Here is a 13,935-nt window from a genome sequence, read left to right on the forward strand (position 1 = left end):
CCAGATGAAGGCTTCATGTGGAAGACAGCATCATCATCCACACCAACGTGTTCCCTGTAAGCAAACTGCAGGGAATCCATTGCATGCCTGGCTTTACCAACTGAACTACTGCTTCTGCAAAATTACGGGCAGCTGTAGCTGTGTACAAATATGTAGCCTCTTATTTGTGCTCAAAAAGACTAGGTTATTAATTAATTAATGTCAGTGTGTTTTCTGCATTAATTTGTCATAACACAAAAACAACTCTGATCTTTTTTGTCTTTATTAAGAACAACCATAAAACCCTCACACTCAAAGTTTTGAGTTTGAGTTTTGAGTTTGAGTTTTGAGTTTGTTCTGCACAGGAAGAATGCGCTTATATGAACTATGCCTCACCAAAAGGAGCTTTCACAAGATCTGCGATGAAGTACTATTGATTTACATAAAGCTGGAAAGGGTTACAAAGTAATGTCAAAGACTTTAGAAATTCACCAGTCCACAGTTAGGCAAACAATCTACAAATGGAGACACTTTAGGACTGTGGCTACACTAACGGCAGTGAAAATGACCCTGTGATCACAAACAAACACTCATTAATGAAGTAAAGAAACAACCCTGAGTGACAGTCAAAGGCATCATTGGAACTGGCTAACATCTGTGTTCATGAGTCTATAGTAGGTAAAATATTGAACAAGGGTGTCTATGGAAGGAAGCCACTGCTTAATAAAAAGAACATTGCTGTACGCCTGATGTTTGCCAAAGAGCACATTGACACTCCACAGCAGTATTGGCAAAATGTTTTGTAGACTGACAAAACTAAGACTGACTTATTTAGAAAGAACACACAGCACTACATCTGGCATAAAAAAGGCACAGCATATCATCATGAAAACATCATCCCAATCGTGAAGTATTGTGGAGGAAACGTGATTTGGGCCTGATTGGGAGGAGGGGTGATTGCCAAGTGTATCAAAAATCTTTAGAGTAATATGAGAATGTCTGTATGTCTGCTGACATTTTATGCCAAATGAAGGCAGAAAACCACGAAATTCCAAACTCATATGGTTTTTCCTTGCCACTGTATATGTCGATTTCAGCATCAAAGCCCTAAAGGTGCATTAAATATTTAAATAAATGAATTTAAAAAAATTCACATTCATCACACACATTGTGCAACACAGTACACCCTGATAAGGAAGCAAAGATTAAGATTAGGACATAACACATTAATACAACTGGTAACACCACAAAACTGATACTTACCCTCAGACCGGGAAAGCCGCTAACACCAGTTCCACCAACAGGCCCCTGTGAAACATCACAGCAACATCCTAAGTACACAGGACAGGACACTTACAGTACTGTACATTCCTTATTCCAAGGCCTACCTGAAATATTGCCAAGTAAAAAATGTTTCTGTGCTAACCAACTGATTGACATTGATACTGTATTTATGTCTGAGATACAAAAATATATTAATAAGAATAATAAAATAATTATTAAGTTTGATTAGTAATTTGTATAATCGGCCACTTAACAAATGCTTAATGATATCAAACTAATTTATGCACATCCTATTGTACTTCAAATAGAAAGTGACAGTCCCACTACAATAGCACTTTGTGTCATTAGCATTTAAATCAGTTTATACCAGAAATAATCTAGTACAGTGTTCTGTATGTGGTGAGTTACGAGGCAATAGGTGAGTAGCAGGGAAACTCAAATACAAGAGAAATGTGGAATAGCAGGTAGAGATGAAAAGTGTACAAAAACATACAAATAATGCCAAAAGGAGGAAGACAACAGTCCTCACCTCGTTGCCATCAGGACCAGGAGGCCCCCTCTCTCCCACATCACCCATCACACCCTGTCAGACAAGTACATCCATATTCAATTGAACAAAGTCAGAGAAACATTTTTAAATACCTTTTTACTTTGCTGAGATGAAATCGATATTGACATTGTGCAAAATTATTATTTTGACGAAGCAAATTTTTCAGACAATTTTCAGGACAATATTATATTACAACAGTCATCCATCCATCATCCCAACCAATGTTCCTGTTAATAGTCAAAGGGTGCCATCCCAGCTGCCCACCAGTCTATCAGAAATAGAGACAGACAACCATTCACACCTACAGGCAATTTCGATTCATTAAGTTACCTAAAAATCTTCCCTCTTAGCCTGTGGAAGGACGTCCTACGACAAAACCCACACAGACACACTGCACCTGAGAGAGGTCTTACAATTGCTTTGAAGATTTAATCCCAGTACCTCACAGCAAACAGGATAATGTCGCCTATGACAAGGAGTTCTGTGCAGCCCTCCAAGGATATCCCTCCCCAAACACACAATGCACAATGTCTGGATGTGAGTACAAGTTGTACTAAAGGATGTCGGTCCTTCATGCCACCTTCAGGGAGACTATATCTGACGGTTTTGTCCATGCTCTTGAGACAGCGCTGGGAGATACAAATCTCCTGATGATACAAAACTGATCTATCTATGTATCTGTGAAGACTGCAGGCACTGCTTCATGCTACTAGTAATGACAATGACACTAACAAAACACAAGACTTGAGAAGACTCAAGTCAGAAAGAAGAAAGCATTTGTCTGGGGTCACCACATGCAAAACCCTTCCCTTGTGGAGGTTTCCTTGCTTTTGCCTCTCCAATGCACCGATTGTCACTTTAATTTGAACCGAAGAAGGTGATTCACAATCACTTGTGCCTTTTAAAAGGACAGATTGATATCGCTGAAGTTTAACTGGCTCAGTGTTACAGTGTAATGATTAAGTATTCCCTTAATTTTAAGCAGTGTGTATTGGTGAGCTTGTGGGCTGAGTTACAACAGCCCTTGGGCCAAAACCTTTGATCCAGTTAACCAGACATGATTGTTCTAGAAAAGAACCTTCAGATTAAACAGACACTGGGCTGCCTGCCCACTTGGCAACTTCAACGCAAAGAAGCTAAAGCTTGTTTTTCAAACATTAACTTTTCAGTTTCATACAAAGAATTACTTCTCTCTCGTTTTTCTCTAAGCTATTTAACTTAGCTTTCATTTCCTAACTTACTAACTTGTACCAACTTTAATAAGTTCTAATAATTTTATCACGATCACCCTAATTTTTCAGATGAGCTGGACAATTGTTCTTGGAAGTGGCTCCAATAGCTACTGACAGATGATGGACGACAGATGATATATTTTTGTGTTTGGAAGCAACTTTCAACCATAGCAAAAAGTAAATTATTACATGTCTTCCTTTTGGGCCAGGTTTTCCAATGGGACCAGGAAGGCCCTACAAAAGAAAAAAAGTTAAGTAATGACAGATTTAAAAATGGTGTGGTTCATTAGGAAAAGGTTTTAGCATCTTACTAAAAAACTATATATATATATATATATATATATATATATATATATATATATATATATATATATATATATATATATATATATATATTTTTTTTTTTTTTTTTTAAAGGCTATAGCAGAGTAGTAAGTAAGCCAAGAAATGGTTTCAGCACATTGACCTAATAGTTCCCTTGGGACAAAGTTGATGTGCAGCAAGCCATAACAGAGAACACAGAGACCAGGATTTCCTGTGTGCTTAGTAATGCAACATAAATCAAGATATACTGGAACAAAGCTGACAGCAAGATGCTGATGAAGGCTATGTGCTAGAACAAAAAATCTCATGAAAAGCTGCATGTATCAAACTTCAGACTGTGATATAATAAATATGAGACAATGAAGAAGAAAAAGTAGAGGGGACAGACAAGAATTGGAGGACAATATTAGAGATAAATTGAAATAATACTTTATATAATAATAAATAAACATCACTCACTTTCTCACCCTCCAAACCCAGAGGCCCAGCAATGCCAGGAGGCCCAATGAAACCCTGAAAAATAGCAATAATTCATATCAAAACATTATCTGAACATGACCAACAGAACTGAATTTTAGATATGATGGGTATTTCATTAAGATGTAGCCACCATTCTTCCTTTCTAAACTGAATAAATCAGTTGTAGCCTAGACACTGTATACTGTATCACAGAGCAGCATCACAGAAATTACTGTTCACAATGGATAACAAGCAACCATTCTTCTGGTTAGACGTCTTGCTATTGGTATAACTCACATACCCCTTGCTTCTGTTGAAATCCTATACATCGCACTCTCTTCCACTCACCACCGGTGTGCCCCAAGGTTCTGTCCTGAGTCCCTTGCTTTTTACATATTGCCCCTTGGTCACATTTTTCGTAAATATATCCATTTCCACTGTTACACGGATGACACATAGCTCTATATTTCCACCAAACCTTACTCCACCCTTCCTCCTTTATCCCTCATTGACCGCCTCCTCGATATAAAATCCTGGCTTACGCATAACTTTCTAAAATTAAATACCGGTAATGATATAACCGAAATGTTCCTTGTTGGCACTAAATCTACTATTACCAAATCTAACAGTTTTACCTTATCTATTGACAATAGATCGCTGTCCCCACTGCTCGCCTTACTATTATATGGGGCAGAGCTTTCAGCTGCTCAGCCCCCCGGTTTAGACTTCTCCCTACCTGAACTAATATCAGTTAACTTCAAATCCCAGCTCAAAACTTATCTGTTCAGGCTTTCTTACGCTCTATGAGTGGTACGCCTGAACAGATAACCATGCAAATGAAACAAATTGTTGGTGCTGCGACTGTTCTTATATATGAACAGGATATTTATCTTTTCTTATTGGCATTTTTTTCCCCACTTGTAACTCTTTTATTTAACTTTATCTGTACAGTGAACTGAGCTGTACTCTGAGTGCAATATAGAATAAAATTAAACATAAGATTCAGACACTCAATTAAAATGTGGACAGTATAGTAAATGCAGTGCATCTATTGAGTAAATACAGAACTCCGGACCTGGACATGATTATTCCTATGATATTACATTATTATAATGTTGTAGTGTTGCTAGTAGTAGCTTGAATGGTGATGGTCTAGTGACAGACCAAATAAAACTGCAGTATTGCAGAGATTATGGGTACTGCCATATTGTGAACCAGACCAAAAATTGCCCAAACCAAACATAAATTCATATTTAAAAGCAAGAAATTCCTTCAATTTAGTGGTCTGAGCTATAAGTTATATATTTTTGTATATAACCTCCTTATTACTTATCTTTCAGGATGGCTTCACAAAACACAAATATATTAACCCAACACCAATATAACCTTTTATATCCATGTCTCAATATATTCCTATAAGCAAGCTATTGCAAGTATAAGCCAATTTTACCACTACTGTTGTATCTTGCTGGTTAACACACATCAAAAACAGCCATCACCCACCACTGTGATATTAGACATGGTAGATATGGAAAGAGCATCATGACTTGAGTGCATTTAAGTGTTTATGTCAGCGTGGGAGAATGTATAGGTCTATTGTGCAATCCTATCCCACCACTCACTCACACTCTACTTTATCAGTGCACTGGCTGTTTTTGTGGCTCTGTTGCACTGCCTACCTCAATTCTGTCATACTAATCCCAGCTATCCTCTTTCTCTGAGCTGTTATGCCCAACTTAAGTCCCTTGCCCAGTTTCCCACTTCCTCCTTGCTTTTAAATGTTTTCCCATCTGTTTGCTAACCTCTCTTTTTGTGAGTAATCATTCTCGCTGAGGAATGGACCATACTAAAAGGAACTATCCTGCCTTTACAGAGATATAAGCCTTTTCTTAATCGGGTGTTATGCCTCCATCAGGCAGCATGTCAGAAATGCAACTCATATCCTGGCTTGTCCCTGTAGCAAGGATGGAGGCCTGACACTGCTCTAATCCTTTCAGGAAATTAAGTGTTCAGCACTGCAAAAGAAAAAAAAAGCAGAATGAGAGCAGAGTGTTACTTGTACTTACACGTACACCTTTAGGTCCTGGGTTACCTTGTGGCCCAGCTGAGCCCTGCAACATAGCAAAGACTGTTATGAGAAGGACCAGTTCTCACAATACATGTAAACTCACATGGGTGAAGGAAACCTTAACTCATCAGACTTTGAGTGCCCTAATGGACAACTAAATAAAAATATACATGTATAGTTTTTATACTGTAAGTTGCACTTTAAATTTTTTCGTCCACATTGCTGGCACTGCACATGGTTAAAGTCCAAACACTGCACACATGAAAAACACCAGGAAACCAATTTCATTCATTTATGCATTTCACTGTAAACCGTATTTTAATATAGCAGAATCAGCAACTATATTCCACTAAGTCCCAAGTCCAGGGGTACGGAAAGTGCAAAGAAAAACAAAAAGTAACACGTGTTAGCGAGCAATGATTTTCTAACAGGATCGATGCAGGTGTAATGTTGTATTTTTCACTGCACCTGCCTGCCAGGGTAACCTGCAGCCCCAGTTTCCCCAGGAGGTCCCTGTATGCCCTGCAACAGAGAGTGAGAGAAGGCGAGCCAGAGTGAGCATGAGCAGCAAATACAGAGATTAGATTCGTAGATGACAAAGTGAAAAAGGAGAACATACATGTCTACCAGTCTTGCCAACTGAGGAATAAAACAGGCACTGTTCATTCCAGACAACCTCCACCAAAACAACCCTGTACCTTTGTGCACCCTTCCCACTAACCCCTCCCACACAGGCTCACTCTTTTGTTCTTTTAACTCACTCTTGAAATCTTACTTTACATTTTATGCATTTACACTGCTCTTCCACAGCACATTCTAAAACCGCCAACAGCTCATCTGTTGAAAAGGAAAAATTAGATTTTTGCACTATTGATACTTTTCTTCCACAGACTGCTGTTGAATTTTGTAATGGAAATCATCAGTGGTTTGCGGTAACAAATCAAAATACCAATGGAAGCGTGCAGGTCTCTCTGTCACCTGCAGGATTACGGCATAACTGGCTTTGAAATTATTCCCAGCATTAACAGAAATTAATTACTTCTCTCTTCCATAAACCTCTGATGAGGACAGCAGAAGGCTATAATAAGAGCATAAAAGCACCTGTCTACTGGGCTTGTAAATTGTTAGCATTTTGAGCAGGTGAAAACTTCTTCCACTGACTTGAGAAGACAGGATTGATGTAACTAGCTGATAATGCACACAGGCACAGCTGTCTATTTTATGTGTGTTTACATAATTATGTACATACCATGAACTTAAATGTTAAATGTTTGTGTATGTGTCACACACACACACAAACGTAACTACTTACTTGTTCACCTGGAAGTCCGGGTGGGCCTGGATAACCTTTAGGACCCTTGACAATGGAATAAAACAAGTGTATTTTGAGTGTACTTTAAACATAAATAGGAGTCTACAGCTACAGTATGTTAGCAGTGCCACTAAGGCTAGATGCAACTGAACAAGATGCTAAAGTCAGGATGTTGAGATGTTTACAGTGACAGTGATAACTTGCTTAGTAGGTATGTTTACCGTGTTCACTATCTAGTTTAACATATTCATGAAGTCAGGACAAAATAACTTAAAATAATTTGAACAAAATTTAAAACATTAAAACTTCTCTCTTCGTAATCCACATTCAGTTTTGTACTACAAACAAATCCACTTACATACATGTCTTCTTTATAACCTAAACAAGATTTATTATTTAGTAAAAGAGCTTTTTGTTCTCTTAAGTCCATTTACATTTTCCCTTTGACATTTTCAACAACATGTTGATGTTGATGGTTACAGTTTTAAAATAATTAAATTTATTATTAAAATGCAAGGCCAGACTAGGTCAGTTTATTTGTCACATTGCCAAAACTAATGGAATTAGTTATAAGGTTTCAAGGTTTCGACACCAGCACACTCAACTAAAAGCCAATGTTGGCCTAAGAGAATAGTTAGGCTTCACATACTTTTTCCACTGTCACTGTGAGGTTTTATGATTGTTCTCAATGAACACATGAAAGATCAGAATTTGTTTTGTGTTATTATTTTAGGCACATTATAATTGTTAATACTCTTGACTAAGATGAAGATCGGATCACATGTTATGACAAATTATTGCAGAAAACCATTCAATTCCAAAAGGTTCACATAATTTTCTTGCCACTCTATAAAACACTAGCTCCGTACACATCAACCTACAATGCACCGTGTTTTCTGACAACTGATCACAATGTTAAAACAGGTGCTTTTAATGTTGTGGCTGATCGGTGGGGTTGTTGAAGCTTTATAACATCCGTGGCAAAAACCTGAATGGCTATAGTATGAGAACCATATTAAGTGTTCGTGTGTGCGTGTATGTAATAATGTTTTTGTACATACTTATATGCCTGCTCTTAACTGTAAAATGTAATTTAATTGACTTAAATGAACCAATGACATTTGTGCAATGTCTCGTGCTGCCTCACATCAATACAGAAAATAAATAAATAAACATAGTATATTTATGAAATTGTATTTATTTTTTTTAAAACAGTAAACTGGTGTTTTAAAAGTAAAAATAATTACAGATTTCTTAAAATGTACAGCAAGTTTAACTGTTATCTTATTCAAACACAAACTGTTTAACACACTAAATCTTACCGGTGGACCTGGAAATCCTTTAAGCCCAGGCAGACCTGGTGGACCTCTGTCACCCTATGAGGACAAATGAAAGAGAAATTTGCTTAATGCATTAAATGAGATGTGGAGTACAAGGCTCTCAAATTAATTTACAGAGTAACAACTCCTGCTTCTCTTAATCATCCCTAATGTATTGTACCTGTTCTCTCCTGCCATATATCACCTAATTTGTTTCACTTGGTCTCTCTTGCTCCTTTTTAAAGATCCCCTCAGACTTCACTCCCCTGCCAGACCCAGACCTTGTTTACTCCTGGACCCTGCCTCACCCTAGCCCCTTTGTGATTTGCCTACCGTGAGCTTTGGACCTGAGCTCAGATTACAGACCTTGTACTTTACCTTAGCCCCCTGCTCTTTTGGCTGCACCTTTTGTTGTTACTTGTTCTTATCTTTTGCTAAGTAGTTTTGAGACATTATATTGGGCTAAACCCTGTCTCCTGTGTTCTTTTGTTACTTTGTTTTTTGTGTTCAGTCATCTCTTTGTTTATTTTATGCTTCTCCCGTTTTTACATTAAATCTTATTTCATTTCATTTCATGTTCTCGCATTCATACAACAAAACTTTGGGTATTGAAATTTATTACACAGTGTTGATTTGATGCCTTTGTATACAATGAAGAGACTCAAAATGTTAAGTGCAATGAAAAAGGAAGTCAGTGATCAGAGGCTGTGAGGTGTGATATCACAGGACTGATGTTGTGAAGACTGGAAGCCTAATTATACCGAGCATACTAGTAAACTGATGCATCACTGTCAAAGGGGCCTAGGGAGAACAGAAGAGACCAAAAGTAAAAAAAGAGTCTGTTGGCAGATTTATTACCTTCTCTCCCAGTGGAGCCTGTCCTGGAGACAGCCCAGGGTCTCCTTTGGATCCCTAGAACAGAAACAAGATCGCAGTCTAAGGATGTCTTATACAATTAAATTTTATTTCAAAACTATTAGTTACTACTGTGATTTCTTTTAACATTTCTTATTCAATCTTTTCTCACAGTCATGAATATCATTAACGTGAACAGACCAATTATGTAATGTGTCATGGGCTACAGATAATTACCACCATTAGAGTTTCAATCACCACCCATTATTAAAGAAAATCTGCTGTAAAATTCATTTTACATCAAAAATCATTTTGAGTAGTACACAAATGTGAGTAAGCAAGTATAGTAAGACACATTTGGAGTCTTGACTGGCAGTTGAAGGTGGACCTAGGGAAGTAACTAATGCCCAGAACCTCCAAGCTCCACACCTAGCAGAACATCTAAACACTGCTGTGTCTTGAGCAAACAAGGAGACTAAGTGGCACAAGGACATCATTGCTGCACTTGAAGCTTGATCAAGAGGGGAGCAGATTAGAAACTCCAGTTAATGCACCTTGATTATCTGCATATGTGCTGAGATAAACTGATAAAAGTCATACACTTTAATTTCATTCTCATCTCATTCTTTGGGCAGATAACGTTGCTGAACCTAGACCTGCCCAACTGCAGCATCTCCAGATTATAGCACTGCCCCCACAGGCTTGTTTGGTAGGCACTAGGCATGATGGATGCATCACTTCACCTGCCTCTCCTTACCCTGTTGCACCCAGGGTAAATGTGGACTCATCGGACCACATGATCCATTGGTTAGTTCTTAACCCAACGTTAGTAATTTCAGCAGTCTCCTTAGGTGTTTTCTTTGCTTGATGCATGCCAATAATTTCATCACAGGACGTGTCTTCCGATATGGTTGTAATTATTATTATTTATTATTAACTTACGAACAGTGAAGTAGTTAAGAGTTGCAGTGTTTAACACACTTCTGTTACAAAAATAAACAACCCTTAAAATGTCCCTAGGGATCTATGGGTTAAGACAAAGATGTTATCATCCATATGTTCCTACAGTACACTGAGTGGTTACAATAATTTGTAGTACTACAGCAGATAAATTGCATGGTTTTGCTGAAAAAACGCCATTAATACTGGAGAGAACCAGACTTTGTAGGTGTGAAGGCACTGGCTTTCTGAAAAAGTCATCCTTATCTTAGAGCATGCTTCACATAGGTGCTGGTCAATATCAACTGCTTCGGCAAGTGGGTAATGTTAATGTTAATTCTTTATATTATGATGCTAAGTGCGTGCTCCCTTAATACAAACGAAAATATATTTCCAAGACCATAAAGTTCTTATCCTGACGAGGCATAAGAGTTACGAGTTAGAAACTTAGGAAAAAGCCTGAGAATGCTGACCAGTCTGACCACTGAAGTGAGGTTATCTGGAAGTTGGGTCATGGCCACTGAACTTTGACTTAATTTGAAAACTCATCCAAGTAGCTTCTTCATTCTGAGACTTCTTGAGACAGAATATGCTTCTAGGATGAGTAGTGAAACATTTCAACCAAACAAGAAAGAAGTCCTAGTGTATTTAAGCTATGCAGTTAATTAATGTATAAATGTCTTAACATTTCCAGCACAGCACATATTTTGACTGATAGCTCAGAATGTGCTTAAAACACATCAACTAAAGCCAATTTATCTATATTTGTACTTTGTAACCAAACACATTTGAACACGAGATATTCTCCTAAATTGAGACAAAGATTCTCTCAATCCAAATTCCACCTCCGCAAAGGGGTTTAGGGTGTAAGAATGACTCACTATAAGACCACTATGGTATTAGATACACTGATCTCAGTTTTGTATGCATGCACGTGAATGTGGGTGTACTGGCTGAAGGAACAGCAAAAAGGAAGAAAGCAATATATTTCATAATAATCCGTCAGAGTCCCTCAGGCGCACAGTGCCTCAGCAAGATCAGGGGCGATACAGAAGAAATCCATCTGTCTCCCTGTGCTATTTGACAAATCAAGAAGGGAAAACAAGACATTCCTGTCTTTACGTGAGTGGGGTGAGTTAGGCGAAGAGATAATAAGTCTGAGGGTATTCCCATAAATTTGTCTAATGTTTAGCTATATGCTGTACTTTTCCAAGTGAGGAGTTATGCTCCTCACTATGCAGTCAATGCAATGGTGACTGTGGACCACAGTCACCACAGCAATCTCCATAAAGCTCACTGCATCCTTATTCAGCTATACTAATCCCTTAGTTACATCTGGTCCCATGGTGAGGAAAGATTCACAGAAATTATAAAATTCTTTTGTTTTTGTTTTGGTTTTCCCCCTATACTATAAAAGGTATGTATGAAGTTTAGTGAGCAGTGACCAGGACCCACAAAGAAGCAGTGATCTGCTGTTTAGGGAGAAACACATCTGTCAAATGATCCTGTTCTTCATTTAAGAAGAAAGGTTCTAGCCTTGGCAAGTCAGACACCAGACCTTAACCTGATTGAACATGAATGCAAAGCTGAAATTTTAAACTATCATCTCATATCTATCTTTAAGGCTAAATGTATTCACAGTGTGAAGCAAAAATAAATGAATGAGCCTTGCTGTTCAAATACATTCACCATCATGCATAAATGAATCCATGGATAAAAAAAGGTATTGCTGAATAATTAATGGCAGACAGTTGGTGTGGTAAATAATTTTTACACATAGCCAATAACCAGAACCCTGTCTGGCACACTGGTGCTTATTACCCTTTTTCACATAAACTTCAGACACTGTTGGGATAAACAGGTCCAGACACTGCACAGAGTTGCGCTTTCACATATGTAGTTCACAGTGGGAGGTTGTCTGTGTCATTCTTGCATTGGGGTAAGTTATGCTTGAATTCAGCAAGGGGCAAGGCCGCCTGTGTAGAGCATGCAGGAGGCATAGCGTAACACAGGGGAGCTCACATTACAGCATCACCTGGACTTTGTACTAGAGGGGCTTGCATGATAAACTCCTGGTAATTTCCAGTTTGTCCAACTGGATATTTTATTCTCACATTTAGCTTACCTGGAGTAATGGCTAGATACATTCTGGGTTTCAGTGCATATCTAAAAGTAACTTTTTTTTCTGAACCATGGGAGGAAGCCACTCACCTTAGGCCCAGGCGGTCCAGGCTGTCCTGGGTTTCCATGTGGACCAGTAGGACCCTAAAAAAAATGCAGATAGTGAGAGGCAACACAACACAAAATTACTGTATATTGCCGACAGTTCAGCAGATCAGAATTTAAGAGAATTCATATGACAGCTAGATTTCTGGTAAGACTGTTACCTACAGAACAAAAGCCTGGACGTATTTGTGTGAAGAAATTAAGGAAATTGTTGCACTACAATCGGTAAAATTGTAGTTTCTGCAATATGAAGTCACAAACACTTACTATAAACTAGTAACTATAGTTATTTTGTATGAGCACCACATCAATTTCATTCTTTGAACATCACAGATATCCAATGAATGCACAACCACATATTCACACTTACACCAACAACTATATTAGTGTATTCTCACTCTCTCTCTCTCTCTCTCACACACACACCCACACACCATAAATACTGTACATTCCTGCATGTGTTTTCCTGCTGTTTTTTATGAACTACAGCCAAAAGTCAGGGAAAATATCTCCCTGTCCCTTTCTTCCTCTCATTCACTGTGTCTATTTGTGTGTTTTTGAGAGTGGTTTCCACAAGAATATATTGTCCAACCAAAAAGAATACAAATAAAATTTAATTGGCTAAAAGGTTTGGTATATGCTGCATGATGTGTGATAAGAGAGTCTCAAATTACAAACTTACAAGATGCAAGTTGATATATATATATATACATATATATATATATAGTTGTGATTTTTGTATGGTTTTATGCAAGGAAATGCTTTAACAAGCTTTGCTACATCTCAAAATGGCAAAACAGAAATACAAAATTTTAGTCAGCCTTTTTCTTCATAAAATGTTTGATTACCGTGTCACAGAACATGAGTGGAGCAATGAGGATTGTGACTCCTCACTTATGGAGCAGTTCACCTGCCTCACTCCCCTTGCACAAAGTTGCCCTCACCTTACACTGCACCCTGCTCCATTCAAATTGTCACTCCCAAAAAATACATTTTGGGTGGGACATAAGATGATACTCCTCATAAAATACCACTGAGCTCCGTCCAAAATTCGCCCACTTGCACTCCCTTATGTTAACATGCTCTGCCATGGTGATCATCACCTCAGTAGTAGAACAAAGACTTCTTAAGGAAATTACTATTCATCATTTCCATAACAAATGCCCCTTCAAAGCGACATGCTGGGGTTTATAAGCTCCAAGTCAGGTAACAATTAGAGGCAGCATAGCAGGTCTGCTCCTCTGTGCTTAGCCAGCAGACACAACCAAAGAATCACACAATGCCTCAGCTATCACCACATAATGGTTCCAATCCTCCCTCTGTCTCTCCTTTATGACTTAGCCTATGGGTTTAAGAGTATGTTATGTATCAGCCATGTGTTTTCTCAG

The 13,935-nt window shown here is 38.2% G+C and overlaps 1 protein-coding gene across 1 annotated transcript in view; it reads right to left on the reverse strand.

Annotated features, from left to right (window-relative positions):
• LOC113152336 (collagen alpha-1(XXIV) chain) overlaps positions 1-13,935 on the reverse strand; it is a 71,263-nt gene that overhangs the window by 38,502 nt on the left and 18,826 nt on the right. Inside the window, exons 5-14 of the mRNA XM_026345520.1 lie at positions 12,533-12,586; positions 9,386-9,439; positions 8,531-8,584; positions 7,209-7,253; positions 6,365-6,418; positions 5,895-5,939; positions 3,829-3,882; positions 3,235-3,279; positions 1,793-1,846; positions 1,243-1,287 (exon numbers count right to left, since the gene is read on the reverse strand). Of these exons, the coding sequence (XP_026201305.1) occupies positions 1,243-1,287; positions 1,793-1,846; positions 3,235-3,279; positions 3,829-3,882; positions 5,895-5,939; positions 6,365-6,418; positions 7,209-7,253; positions 8,531-8,584; positions 9,386-9,439; positions 12,533-12,586 (504 nt within the window). The remainder of the gene's footprint in view (positions 1-1,242; positions 1,288-1,792; positions 1,847-3,234; positions 3,280-3,828; positions 3,883-5,894; positions 5,940-6,364; positions 6,419-7,208; positions 7,254-8,530; positions 8,585-9,385; positions 9,440-12,532; positions 12,587-13,935) is intronic.

The sequence above is a fragment of the Anabas testudineus genome, chromosome 4 (assembly GCF_900324465.2).
Source record: "Anabas testudineus chromosome 4, fAnaTes1.2, whole genome shotgun sequence".
Taxonomy (NCBI): Eukaryota; Metazoa; Chordata; class Actinopteri; order Anabantiformes; family Anabantidae; genus Anabas; species Anabas testudineus.